Here is a 15499-nt window from a genome sequence, read left to right on the forward strand (position 1 = left end):
ATAAAACACTAGAAAACACTAGTTAACAAATTTTGCTCTTACAGAGTATATCTGTCTCTATTTTAATTTTATTGAACGACATTTCACACTTGTTTCATAGATAAGTTTGTTGACATAATACATAATGAAAAATAAAGGTTTTCTCTATATTTGATTTTTTACCACCAGTCATTTATTCCATACATATTTATGGAATCCTTCTCTGTCCAGGTGCTGTTTTAGATGTAGGGATTCAGCTGTGAATGAAATAAACGATATCCGTGCCTTCATAAAAATTACATTTTAGGGCTTCCCTGGTGGCACAGTGGATGAGAGTCCGCCTGCCGATGCAGGGGACACGGGTTCGTGCCCCGGTCCGGGAGGATCCCACATGCCACGGAGCGGCTGGGCCCGTGAGCCATGGCCGCTGTGCCTGCGCGTCCGGAGCCTGTGCCCCGCAATGGGAGAGGCCACAACAGTGAGAGGCCCGCGTACTGCAAAAAAAAAAAAAAAAATTACATTTTACTTGAGAGGACTGAAAAAAGCAAATATAGAATTAAGATATGAATATCAGGTGGTGGAAGTTCAAGAACTAGGGAGAAAAATAAAACACTGAAGAAACAGAGGGCATGGTGAGGCGAGGGGGGCTGAGTGAGAAACCCGGAGCAGGGAGAAAGCCCTGGAGAAGTCAGGGTGAGAAGCACCTCTGAAAAATAGGATGCAAATACAAAGATCCTTAGGCAGTAGTGTGTCAGAAGTGCCTACAGCCAGCCAGCCTGGGTAGAGCTGCTGAATAACAGTAGCAGGAGATGATGAGGTCAGAGATGTAGAAAGCCATATGGCAGTGATGCTTGTATGCATTTGCACATTTGGGTTTCACTCTGCAGTGAGACAGAGAGGCACAGAGGAGTGACAGGATCTCACTGCTGTTTTTAAATGATGAGCCTCTTCCCCACCCCCTTGTCATACTAGTATGGGGCTCACCAAACAGTTCTAAACTTTGTTTTTGCTCTCTGTTGCTCAAAGTGGTGCCTCTGATTTGATTACATTTTCAGAGGAGTAAAAAAAATAATTAAACATGACAAATTACAGTGTATTACTTTGTTTGAACACAGCTGGAAATTAAAATAGCTAGAAATACTATATACATATATATGTATATGTATATAACATATCTTTACATTTTAATCCCACCAGATGTCTAATACTGTTCACATAGGGCTAAGCCTGTGGTTACACACTACTCACTATGGCTGACCTCTTTTCCATCTTATTATATGTATACATTATATAAATATATATGTATATATAAAAATATAATGTATGTACATTATAAAATATGTATATACTATATATTTTATATATAAAATATGTATATTATATATTATTTCTCTATCTCTTTACACATACACACACACATATATATGTGTGTGGGTATATATATATAATGTGTATATATATATATATATATATATATATATATATACCATTCAGTAGTCCATGATGGTTTTTTTTCCCTTGGTTGTCTATAAAAGCTGAAAACTACAAAAATAAAGGTTATCTACATCAAGAAAAGTATTTGTCAATACCTCTTTATGGTGTCAAACCCAGAGTCTATACAAGTCTTAGCAAATTGATAAAAATGGATGTTGAAATAAATATTCATATGTGTGACTTCAAATTCAAAATATTCAGATATACCTAAAATAGCATATCTTTTTAAAATTTTCATCAGTGGCATTTAATAGACACTGGCAAATAGCAATGAACACCATAAGCAGTTGTGATTTCTATTGAAATATTTGGGGAAATGGAAATGAAGGAAAATGTCTCTTTTATTTGCTATTGTTTTCAATATATTAACACATTCAATAGCATATTTTAAAGAAAAACTCCACTATATTTAATGTATGAATTTTCAGTGGTTATAGGACCCATATGATTTCAAAACTAAGAAATTATAAGAGTTTTAATGTCATGAAAATGGTAATATAGATAATTATGTATTATTAGTGTAATGGGATATATTATACAGAGTCTGCAAATTTTAGGAATATAGAATATACATAAGGTCATCAAGAACATCTTTATTCTATAAAAAGTAAGATAGTTTATGTATCTAAACTTTATAGAGAAAATGTAGACTTAAGATTCTGTGTGACTACAATTTTATTATAGAAAATTCTCGGGATATTATTTGATTTATATTTTTTAAAACACTTAAAAATCTGTAAAAACTTGTATATAAAGTATAATTGTTTCCAAGTAACATGAAAATTTAATTATTTGGGATTTTTATTACTCTACATGTCAAGAATGCCCAATATACATTATAGACAGGTGTAATTTCAAGGCTCTGTTAATCATGTTACTCTTTATATTGCAGCTCCTTCTCCAGTCACCAATGTGAAAAAGGGGAAAATTGCAAAAAACAGCATCTCTTTGTCTTGGCAAGAGCCAGATCGCCCCAATGGAATCATCCTGGAGTATGAAATCAAATATTTTGAAAAGGTGGGACTAAGAATAAAGAATATCCTTTCTTTTTCTTCTTCTTTTATTTTTTTAATTTTAGCAACTGCAGTTATCCAATTTGTAGAAAAGGGTGTTGTAATTTTATGTGTAAATCAATGACAATTGACTTACAGTCATGATTATGAAGGCTGGAAGTGTACAGGGAGCACTTTATTTGTGTTCTGCTGCTGCCAAATAGTTTACACCACCAGGATACTGCCGTAGAGTCTAACATTAGCTTAACTAGGGTTCACAGCATTAAAAGATGAAGTCATAGGACATTTTCAAAGTGTCCCAAACAGTGGAGTTATTAACATTCAGTAGTAACTGCAGTGTACCACAGGGAACAACACATTCTTATGGCCAGTAACCCTGCATAATACCTATACTATTAAGGAAGTATAGGCAGGTAAGGTGTATATGTACCTTATAATTTTAAAAAATCTATAACAAAAATCTAACACTGTAGCATAAAATTTATTTTAAAAGTTTGAGGGCATAAAATTGGAAGTGTATGCTTCACATTCCTTATAGTTTCTTGATTTCCTCTTCTTCACTGAGTTGGCTCCTAGGTCTACTCTCACATGTTTCGCCATAAAAGTTGTTGAAATCTAAAGGCAATAATCATCCCTCTTCCTCTTTTGTGAATCCACAACCAAATGAGCTATTGATAAAGGAATAAAAAGGTGGAAACTAAAGATGAACTTATAATTTCTAAAGCTGGACTGGAATATCTGGCTTAGATATGTAGCCACCTTGTTGCTTCCATGTTGGAAGCAACAACTCCCACCCTATTTTACTGTGATTTTTTGTACAGACTAGATCTGAATGGCATATACTACTTAGAACAACCTGAGTTCTAATAGACCAGATAAAGATAGATGAGTGCCCAAACTAGTCTCTAAGAGGTGGATAGGAGACCCTGGCCCAGACATATGTGTCCTATGGAAGTAGGAGTAAAAAAAGATTGCTGACATAATGCAGAGAAGCAGATCCCAAAAGAGAAGGAAAGGTAGGGCTCAGCCACACTTACCCAGTTGCTTCTCCCAAACTCCCAGAGACATCGCTCCTTCTCTCTTAGGGAAGAATGAAAAGGGTGGAAGTTCAAAAACTTACTCTGCAATACCTAAGAAATTGTCCAAGGTAGAACATTGGAAATGAGAGGGGGAATGAATAGTCCCACTTATGCTAATGCAAAAGTATCATGAGAAATACTGATATCCTGTTAATGAAAGTTACTTAAAAATTCAACATTCCGTTTATATGCATAGATGAAAGATTATAGATAAAACATTGAAATACATTGAAGTAATTCATAGCATTTTTTTAAAAACTTTCTTGCAACTGTTTTTTTTTTTTTTAATAAATTTTATTTATTTGGCTGCATTGGTTCTTCATTGCTGCACACAGGCTTTCTGTAGTTGCTGCAAGCTGGGGCTACTTTTTGTTGCGGTGCGCGGGCTTCTTGTTGTGGCTTTTTTGGTGTGGAGCATGGGCTCTAGGCACGCGGGCTTCAGTAGTTGTGGCACACGGGCTCTAGAACGCAGGCTCAGTAGCTGTGGTGCATGGGCTTAGTTGCTCCGCGGCATGTGGGGTCTTCCCAAACAAGGGCTCAAGCCTGGGCCCCCTGCATTGGCAGGCAGATTCTTAACCACTGTGCCACCAGGGAAGTCCCAATTCATAGCATTTTTTAATTGACTCTTTCATCATTGATTCAACAATTACCTGTGTAAAGATAAAACAGAGAACAAAACAGCCAAGTTTATGTAGGAGAGAGTGAGGTTATCTACATTCTTTTTAGGTTTTGATGTCTATACAATATTCATATATTCATTTTATAAATAGATAAATGAAAGCGCAAATAGTTGTCTCTAGGAATGATTTGCTGGTGGCATTACATGTAACTAGTGGATTATTAGGGAACACAAATGAAGATACTTATATTTCAGAAAAAAATATATTATTTAATACATTATTCACCAAGAGTGTCCTAAGAAAATACCTCTGAGACAAAGCTATGTTGCGATAAGGTTTACAGTGTTTACCGAAAAAAAAATAGGGTAAATCAAATAAAATGTTATAATATTAATACCCTCACTGATTCCCGTTTCTCTGGGAGTAGTGGTCCAAACTGAATTGCCAATTCTAGAAGTCAACAATTTAAGCACATGCAGTATCCAAAAACAATTGGTTAAATTAATGTTTACATTCTCTCTCAAGTTTTTGTAAGCTTTATTACTGCATACTAATGCAAAACTAAGCAAATATATATATATATTTATGAATTCTTTTGTAAACATTTTAAGTTTCCAGATTTCTATTGTAGTTAAAATTGATTTTAAAAGAAGTTGAGGTGCATAATGACATTTTAAAATAACTGTACTATGAAAACTATGTATGTATATACATATACATATATATACATATATATGTATATGTATATATGTATATGTATATATGTATATGTATATATGTATATTCAAATACATATCTTAGATGAAATAAAGTTCAACAGCAGGACGACTAAAAGTTTAACAAGTACTTGTTTTCCTGCATAGTTTTTCTTTACCTGAAGCAACTAGCTGGACCAATGAGTTTGTTTTTCTTTTTTTTGTCTTTAAGGAAATTGTCCTGATTTTTTTCCCCTTATGAGTAACCTTTGATTGTTTTTACTCTTACTTCCCAGCATATGCATAAGTCTCATATACATAATATTCATTAGGAACAAGAATTTATCTTTTTCTTTTCCTTTTAAGCTGCTGCTTCTGTTAAAACAAGGAGTTACTCAACAAGTGGTGGGGCAGAGTTCTTTTCTATTAATGTTCATTCTAATTAATTTTATCCATGTTGTGGAAATATTTTCTTTATAGTTCATGTTTATATTTATTTCAGTAAGATTTGGTTTTATATTTAAAGCTGTATTAATACATTCTATTATCTGCATAACTGAAAGTAAGAAAAAATGATTTGGGGAAAAATATTTCTATTCATATTCTCAATCAATGAATAAGTTGCCTACGTACATGCTTTTAATGCAGCAACCCTTATATATTATTTTGGGGAAGTTAACTTTTGGTCAATGTTTTCCATTTTCCAGAGAAAATACTAATTCCCAGACTTTTTTGCCAAGCAAAATTATTAAGCACACCAGTAAAATACACAAAAAGGTTGGGATTTTTTTTAACAATTTAAGAAGGAAAAAAAAACAGGATAATGAGCTGTTATACCAGGTATTGAGGTGGGGGTCCTGATAGATTTCCAGAGCTCATTTTGAATCTTCAGAATGATACCACCATTTTATTGGATGGCTCTTGGCCAGACACAGGTGGCAGAGCTTTCCAGGGCTCACACATTCGCCAGCTGGCATTTCTGCCTGTGATTGCCCTGCTCTAATAGAGGTCATTGGGCCTCTCTGCTCCTGCATGGTGATGGGCCCATTGCCATCTCTTAATTAAAGACAGAGGCAAAGGGAAGCTGCCCTTTGGCAGGGTGTTTGCCAGCTGGCTCCTTCTGCTGAGGCCCTCCCCTCGCTGCCTGTGAACAGTGTTTGCTAAGCAGCTGGGGAATGTAGCTCATTTGCTCAGCTGGGACATGAAGGCAGCAAACCACTACCCTGACCAAGGACCTGGCAACATTTGGTTGTGGGTGTTGAAGATGTGTATATAGGTTTGTGAAATGGAGGAATTTATGAGGATGATTTAAAGGAGTGGATCAGAAGCAAATTTTGGAAGATAATTTGAGGATTCAAAATGTGTATTTATGGGTTTTGATCCCTTAGATATATTTGCTAAGTTTCTTCAATAATATAGTATTCAACTAACTCAGAGAGACAACGTACCATTAGACCGTGATAAGGAACCACTGAGACATACATAATGTTAGATAAATCAGATGGAATGTTGTATAATTTTGTATAATCAACTGATGTTAGATTATACATTATTTCAAGGAACAGCATTCCAGTTTCCTTGCAATGATTTTTTTTTGACAAAATTATCAATTTCTACTTTTTCAATAGTTAAGAGTTACATTCATGTAAGCCGTTAAATATATATTTTTTTCTTTTCAGTAGAAGAATTTGCCATCATGCTATAGGGTAAAATCAAATTTACCTAGAAGCTCTAATGCTCAGAAGATTGTGCTGGGTGCTATGTATATTATCACTATCTCTGTGTCCTCACAGAGTCTTGATAAATAATTTCATCCTATTTTAAAGAAGAAAAATATAGGTTGAATTGCATACCCACATTTACACATGTACTTAGTTAATAATATGGTTGGAATTCTAACCCTGATATTCCTATGCTATTTTTCATTAAAAAAAATCTTACTTTACATATAAATGTTAATACTTCATGTAAAAATCCTAATTATATCAAATATACCAGAATCATATCTTCAGTTTTGTCTGGATTTTTCTCATGAACTCAAATTCCCTTTGAACAAAATTCAAATAGTAACAAACAAATATTTTATCAATTTTTAATGAAAATTACTGATTCAATCACAGCCAAACTGTAAAGGATAATATTACTAAAAAAGTCTAACACATTCAGTCATAAACTTGAGTGTACTCAGAGCGTCAGTAACTATAATAGTTTATAGAAGATATTTACCCCTTTTAAAAGGAACACATCAAGAAATTTCCTGCTTGCTTTTTTTACTGTTCTACCCCTAATACATAGAAGGGGTAATAGAGTAGACAAGATCAGTAAGTATTTCTGAGTGAAGAAAATGACTAACATTACTAGGTAAAACTTTATAGAATTTATTTTTCTACTTTAAATTCTTTGAAAACTCTAACAAAGTTTCCTAAACACTTTAGAGACTAGGCACTTAAACTAACGTGAGTGTTAAAAACAACAAAGATCAATTGTTTATGTAGACTGAATCAGAAAAACCTATTTGGATTACAATTTAAACCATATCTATCTAGAGAGAAATTTGGATATACATAACCCTAAGAAAATTTTATATGTTTGAACATATTAAATGAGGAATGGTAAACTGATTTAAGGGAAGAATATTTACACATTGTTTATTTTAGATAGTATTGGTGGTAGCATAGAGTATGGTTAGAAGTTGACTTTGATGTGTCAAATTAGAAAAAAATTAAAATAATAATTATGACAATTAAAACATGTGCTTTACAGTTTAATACATGTTTTCACATGCATTACATGTTTCATTCTTACAACATCTCTGTGAAGATATCCAGCCACCAATTTTTATCCCAATTTTACAGATAAGGAAACTGAGGATAAAAGTAAAAATGGGTTTGCTGTGTTTTAGCACGTGATTTCAGTGTTCACACTAAAGGCACAGCATGGCATGCTGTAAACTTCAAGGGACAAGGAGTGTGGTTTGCATTTGTTTTACTTTTTAATAGCATTATGAACATTAAATAATAACCTTACTCCCTACTAGAGTGCTTGAGAAGTAAATGTTATTTTCTTGTTTTCAATTTTTTTTCTTATTTAGGAAAAATAAATCGTTTGCATGTTGTTCCCCTTGGATCTTTTTTAAAAATCAATACAATTTTTCAGCTTGTAAAGATAAAATTCCCTGAAATATTTAGAAAATAATGATTTACAGGCATCAATAATTATTTTAAGTAAAAGCCAATTCTTAAAAAAGGGGAATAAAATCTCTAACCATAACCTATCTTTAACTCATCCTATAATATCTATTAGAAATTTAATACGTTTGAAAAGACCTTAAGGAAAAAACAAACTTAGCCAAAAATTCACACAAAAAAACATAAGGGAAGAGAAAGTTCAAAGCAGGGAATGTGTATTAAATTTTTATGTATCTAACACTTTATATTCAGATCGGTAACATCAGAGATAATGAGGAGTTATAGATGGTTTGTCTAGACTTTTGTTAGCAGTCAAAATAGGAATAGTTCCTCTTTGTTTCACTTTCCAAAGCTATCTTTTCAGTGACTTTTTCCCCTTCATCTCCATTCACTACTAACCCAGCCCAAACTTATGAAAGTGAAAAAATGAAGTTTTTAAAAAGGAAAAAAATATTTTGCTTATGTGAATTTTTTCATTAAATCTCACTGTTTCCACTTAATCAGTTAAAATTAAAGTTCTTCAGTGAAGGTCACATTACTTCTCCCAACCCCTAAATATGATTAGAAACCAAATTCAAGGGATTCTGCCAGCGGCCTTCATTTGGGCTGCAACTCTTCCCAGAGTCTCTAGCCTGCTGGCCTACTATCAGATTTTGGAATCACCAAGCCTCCACAATCATAGTCTTGGTGCTGCAGCCAGGTGTCAACCCTGAGCCTCTGAGGTGGGAGAGCCGAGTTCAGGACAGTGGTCCACCAGAGATCTCCTGGCCCCATGTAATATCAAACAGCAAAAGCTCTCTCAGAGATCTCCATCTCAACTCTAAGACCCAGCTCCACTAAATGACCAGCAAGCTACACTGTAGGACACTCTATGCCAAACAATTGGCAAGACAGGAACACAGACCCACCCATTAGCAGAGAGGCTACCTAAAATCATAATAAAGTCATAGACACCCCAAAACACACCACCGGATGTAGTCTGGCCCACCAGAAAGACAAAATCAAGCCTCATCTACCAGAACATAGGTACCAGTCCCCTCCACCAGGAAGCCTACACAACCCACTGAATGACACTTACCCACTGGGGGCATACCAAAAACAAAGGGAACTACGAACCTGCAGCTTGCAGAAAGGAGACCCCAAACACAGTAAATTAAGCCAATTAAGAAGACAGAGAAATACACAGCAGATGAAGGAGCAAGGTAAAAACCCATCAGATCAAACAAATGAAGAGGAAATAGGAAGTCTACCTGAAAAATAATTCAGGGTAATGATAGTAAAGATGATCCAAAATCTTGGAAATAGAATGGAGAAAATAAAAGAAACATTTAAGAAATCCCTAGAAGAACTAAAGAGCAAACAAACAATGATGAACAACACAATAAATGAAAGTAAAAATTCTCTACAGGAATCAATAGCAGAATAACTGATGCAGAAGAATGGATAACTGACATGGAAGATAAAATAGTGGAAATAACTACTGCAGAGCAGAATAAAGAATGAAAAGAACTGAGGACAGTCCCAGAGACATCTGGGACAACATTAAACGCACGAACATTCGAATTATAGGGGTCCCAGAAGAAGAATAGCAAAAGAAAGGGACTGAGAAAATATTTGAAGAGATTATAGTTGAAAACTTCCCTAACATGGGAAAGGAAATAATCAAGTGCAGGAGGCGTAGAAAGTACCATACAGGATAAATCCAAGGAGTAAAATGCCAAGACACATATTAATCAAACTATCAAAAATTAAATACCAAAAAATATATATAAAAAGCAGCAAGGTAAAACAACAAATAACATACAAGGGAATCCCCGTACTGGCAGGACATATTTAAAGTAATGAAAGAGAAAAACTGACAACCAAGATTATTCTACCCAACAAGGATTGAAACCTTTACAGACAAGCAAAAGCTAAGAGAATTCAGCACCACCAACCCAGCTTTACAACAAATCCTAAAGGAACTTGCTTGGCAGTAAACACAAGAGAAGGAAAAGACCTAAAATAACAAACCCCAAACAATTAAGAAAATGGTAATAGCAACACACTTATTGATAACTACCTTAAATGTAAATACATTAAATGCTCCAACCAAAAGACATGGACTGGCTGAATGGTTACAAAAAGAAGACCCATAGGGCTTCCCTAGTGGTGCAGTGGTTGAGAGTCTGCCTGCTGATGCAGGGGACATGGTTTCATGCCCCAGTCCAGGAAGATCCCACATGCCATGGAGCAGGTAGGCCCGTGAGCCATGGCCGCTAAGCCTGCATGTCAAAAGCCTGTGCTCTGCAGTGGGAGAGGCCACAAGAGTGAGAGGCCCGCATACCGCAAAAAAAAAAAAAAAAAAAAAAAAAAGACCTATATATATGCTGTCTACAAGAGACCCATTTCAGACCTAGGGACATATACAGACTGAAAATCAGGGGATGGAAAAAGGTATTCCATGCAAATGGAAATCAAAAGAAAGCTGGAGTAGTAATTGTCGTAACAGACAAAAGAGACTTTAAATAAAGACTATTACAAAACATAAAGAAGGACTCTACATAATGATCAATGGATCAATCTAATTAATCAATTCATTAAAAATTGTAAATATTTATAGACCCAACTTAGGAGCACCTCAATACTTAAGGCAAATGCTGATAGCCATAAAAGGGGAAATTGACAGTAACACAATCATAGTAGGGGACTTTAACACCCCACTTTCACAAGTGGACAGACGATCCAAAATGAAAATAAATAAAGAAACACAAGCTTTAAATGATACATTAAACAATATGGACTTATTTGACATTTATAGGACATTCCATCCCAAAATATCAATATACACTTTCTTCTCAAGTGCTCATGGAACATTCTCCAGGATAGATCATATTTTGGGTCACAAATCAAGCCTTGGTAAATTTAAGAAAATTGAAATTGTATCAAGTATCTTTTCTGACCACAACTCTATGAGACGAGATATCAATTACAGGAAAAAATGTGTAAAAATAAAAACACATAGAGGCTAAACAATACACTACTAAATAACCAAAAAATCAAAGAGGAAATCAAAAAGTACCTAGAAACAAATAACAATGAAAACACGATGACTCAAAACCTATGGGATGCCACAAAGGCAGTTCTAAAAGGGAAGTTTAGAGCAGTACAATCCTACCTCAAGGAACAAGAACCATCTCAAATAAAGAACCTAACCTTAAACCTAAAACAATTAGAGAAAAAAGAAGAAACATACCCCAAAGTTAGTAGAAGGAAAGAAATCATAAAAATCAGATCAGAAATAAATGAAAAAGAAATGAAGAAAACAATAGCAAAGATCAATAACACTAAAAGCTGGTTCTTTGAGAAGATAAAATTGATAAACCACTAGCCAGATTGATCAAGAAAAGAAGGGAGAATACTCAAATCAATAGAATTAGAAATGTAAAAGGAGAAGTAACAACTGACAGTGCAGAAATATAAAGGATCAAGAGAGATGACTACAAACAACTATATGCCAATAAAATGGACAACCTGGAAGAAATGATCAAATTCTTAGAAAAGCACAACCTCCCTGGAAGGAACCAGGAAGAAACAGACAGCATAAACAGACCAATCACAAGCACTGAAATTGAGCCTGTGATTTAAAATCTTCCAATAAACAAAAACCCAGGACCAGATGGCTTCACAGGCCAATTCTATCAAATATATAGAGAAGAGCTAACACCTATTCTTCTCAAACTCCTCCGAAATATAGCAGAGGGAGGAACACTCCCAAACTCATTCTACAAGGGCACCATCACCCTGATACCAAAACCAGGTATTATTCCAGGAATGCAAGGATTCTTCAATATATGCAAATCAATCAATGTGATACACCATATTAATAAATTGAAGGAGAAAAACTATACGATCATCTCAATAGATGCAGAAAAAGCTTTTCACAAATTCAACACCCATTTATGATAAAAACTCTCCAGAAAGTAAGCATAGAGGGAACTTACCTCAACATAATAAAGGACATATATGACACACCGACAGCCAACATCATTCTCAATGATGAAAAACTGAAAACCTTTCCCCTAAGATCAGGAACAAGACAAGGTTGCCCACTTTCACAACTATTATTCAACATAATTTTGGATAAGAGCAATAAGAGATGAAAAAGAATAAGGGAATCCAAATTGGAAAAGAATAAGTAAAACTGTCACTGTTTGCAGATGAAATGATACTATACAAGAGAATCCTAAATATGCTACCAGAAAACTACTAGAGCTAATCAATGAATTTGGTAAACTAGAAGGATACAAAATTAATGCATAGAAATCTCTGGCATACCTATACACTAATGATGAAAAATCTGAAAGGGAAATTAAGGAAATAGTCCCATTTACCATTGCAACAAAAAGAATAAAATACCAGGAATAAACCTACGTAAGGAGACAAAAGACCTGTATGCAGAAAACTATAAGATACTGATGAACGATATTAAAGATGACACAAACAGATGGGGAGATATACCACGTTCCTGGATTGGAGGAATCAACATTGTGAAAATGACTCTACTACCCAAAGCAATCTACAGATTCAATGCAATCCCTAGCAAACTACCAATGGCATTTTTCACAGAACTAGAACAAAAAAAATTCACAATTTGTACGGAAACACAAAAGACCCTGAATAGCCAAAGCAATCTTGAGAAAGAAAATCAGAGCTGGAGGAATCAGGCTCCCTGACTTCAGACTATACTACAAAGCTACAGTAACCAAGGCAGTATGGTACTGGCACCAAAACAGAAATATAGATCAATGGAACAGGATAGAAAGCCCAGAGATAAACCCACACACATATGGTCACCTTATCTTTGATAAAGGAGGCAAGAATATACAGTGGAGAAAAGACAGCCTCTTCAATAAGTGGTGCTGGAAAACACAGCTACATGTAAAAGTATGAAATTAGAACATTCCCTAAAACCATACACAAAAATAAACTCAAAATGGATTAAAGACCTAAATGAAAGGTCAGACATTGTAAAACTCTTAGAGGAAAACATAGGCGGAACACTCTATGACATAAATCACAGCAAGATCCTTTTTGACCCACCTCCCAGAGAAATGGAAATAAAAACCAAAATAAATAAATGGGACCTAAGGAAACTTCAAAGCTTTTGCACAGCAAAGAAACCATAAACAAGAGGAAAAGACAGCCCTCAGAATGGGAAAAAAAATATTTGCAAATGAAGCAACTGACAAAGGATTAATCGCCAAAATTTACAAGCAGCTCATGCAGCTCAATATCGAAGAAAGCAAACAACCCATTCCAAAAATGGGCAGAAGATCTAAATAGACATTTCTCCAAAGAAGATATACAGATTGCCAACAAACACATGAAAGGATGCTCAACATCACTAATCATTATAGAAATGCAAATCAAAACTGCAATGAGGTATCACCTCACACCAGTCAGAATGGCCATCATCAAAAAAATCTACAAACAGGCCTTCCCTGGTGGTGCAGTGGTTGAGAATCTGCCTGCCTATGCAGGGGACATGCGTTCGTGCCCCAGTCTGGGAAGATCCCACATGCCATGGAGCAGCTAAGCCCGTGAGCCGTGGCCACTGCGCCTGTGCATCTGGAGCCTGTGCTCCACAATGGGAGAGGCCACAACAGTGAGAGGCCTGCGTACCACACACAAAAAAATACAAACAAAACTCTACAAACAATAAATGCTGGAGAGGGTGTGGAGAAAAAGGTATCCTCTTGCACTGTTGGTAGGAATGTAAATTGATACAGCCACTATGGAGAACAGTATGGAGGTTCCTTAGAAAACTAAAAATAGACCTACCATAGGACCCAGCAATCCCACTACTGAGCATATACCCTGAGAAAACCATAATTCAGAAAGAGTCATGTACCACAATGTTCATTTCAGGGCTATTTACAATAGCCAGGACATTGAAGCAACCTAAGTGTTCATCTACAGAATGAATGGATAAAGAAGATATGGCACATACATACAATGGAATATTACTCAGCCATAACAGGAAATGAAATTGAGTTATCTGTAGTGAAGTGGATGGACCTAGAAACTGTCATACAGAGTGAAGTAATTCAGAAAGAGAAAAACAAATACCTCGTGCTAACACAAATATATAGAACCTAAAAAAAAAAAAAGTTCTGAAGAACCTAGGGGCAGGACAGGAATAAAGACACAGACGTGGAGAATAGAGTTGAGGACATGGGAAGGGGGAAGGGTAAGCTGGCACGAAGTCAGAAAGTGGCATGGATATATGTACACTACCAAATGTAAAATAGATAGCTAGTTGGAAGCAGCCGCACAGCACAGGGAGATCAGCTCGGTGCTCTGTGTCCACCAGAGGGGTGGGATAGGGTGGTTGGCAGGGAGATGCAAGAGGGAGGGGATATGGGGATATATGTTTTTATATAGCTGATTCACTGTTGTACAGCAGAAACTAACACACCATTGTAAAGCAATTATACTCCAAGAAAGATGTTTAAAAAATTAAAAATATTTAAAATAAAATTTAAAAAGAATCAAATTCACTAAAGTTAAAAGGCATAAGTCTTACCTGGCTATATATCAGACATTGTCACCTTCCTCTATAAACAAGCAGCATGTTAGTTGCACTCCAATAAATCATTTATGAGAAAAACAAGCACACAATTAGCAATAATAAATTAGAGTCTGTAAAATAGTGTATCTCCTGGAAATTTTTTTTTTAAAGTTTACATATCTGTTTCTGCCCAAGGCAAGTTTGGTGGATGGGTGGAGAACGTATCTTACATCTATGAGGTCTAGAAAACACTTTAAGGTTCTATATAACTAACACAGCTAGGATGCATAGGATTTTGTTTGTAAAATATCATATTTGTACTAATAGCAAATCTATTAGTTTCTGATTTTTTTCTTATCTTTGATTTTGTGTTTTGCTGTCACTAATAATTCATTTTTTGACTTCTTTTTATTGCATATACATGTGTAATCCAAGGACCAAGAGACCAGCTATACAATTATCAAATCTAAAGAGACAACTATAACTGCAGAGGGCTTGAAACCAGCTTCAGTATATGTCTTCCAAATTCGAGCACGCACAGCAGCAGGCTATGGTGTCTTCAGTCGAAGATTTGAGTTTGAAACCATCCCAGTGTGTAAGTCATTTTAATTACTGTCAACTCATGTCTCTGTAATGGTTACCAGAAAAGAGTCATTTGATCAATACTCTCCCTGGGCATTCTGTCAGTCTCCCGCTTCTTCTCTCTCTCCCAGGCATTACTCCTTCAGGTAGGAAGCATCTGTCATGCTATTACGGGAGGTTAGCGGGTTAACATATCGGTCCCTGATCCTCATAGCATTTAGTCTACAGGGAGATGAAACATCAGGAGATCCTTAAGAACTGTTTAAACCTTGCTTTTAAAGACTTTCTTTCCACAG

The 15499-nt window shown here is 35.4% G+C and overlaps 1 protein-coding gene across 10 annotated transcripts in view; it reads left to right on the top strand.

Annotated features, from left to right (window-relative positions):
- Nucleotides 1-15499, top strand: part of EPHA5 (EPH receptor A5) — a 317046-nt gene that overhangs the window by 204149 nt on the left and 97398 nt on the right. For all 10 annotated transcript variants that reach the window (XR_010841009.1, XM_059066492.2, XM_059066495.2 and 7 more), the window contains 2 exons: nt 2366-2490; nt 15057-15216. Coding sequence is in view for 9 of the 10 variants with exons in the window: in XM_059066492.2 (XP_058922475.1) it covers nt 2366-2490; nt 15057-15216 (285 nt within the window). In the remaining variant the exon portion in view is untranslated. The remainder of the gene's footprint in view (nt 1-2365; nt 2491-15056; nt 15217-15499) is intronic.

The sequence above is a fragment of the Kogia breviceps genome, chromosome 6 (genome assembly GCF_026419965.1).
Source record: "Kogia breviceps isolate mKogBre1 chromosome 6, mKogBre1 haplotype 1, whole genome shotgun sequence".
Taxonomy (NCBI): Eukaryota; Metazoa; Chordata; class Mammalia; order Artiodactyla; family Physeteridae; genus Kogia; species Kogia breviceps.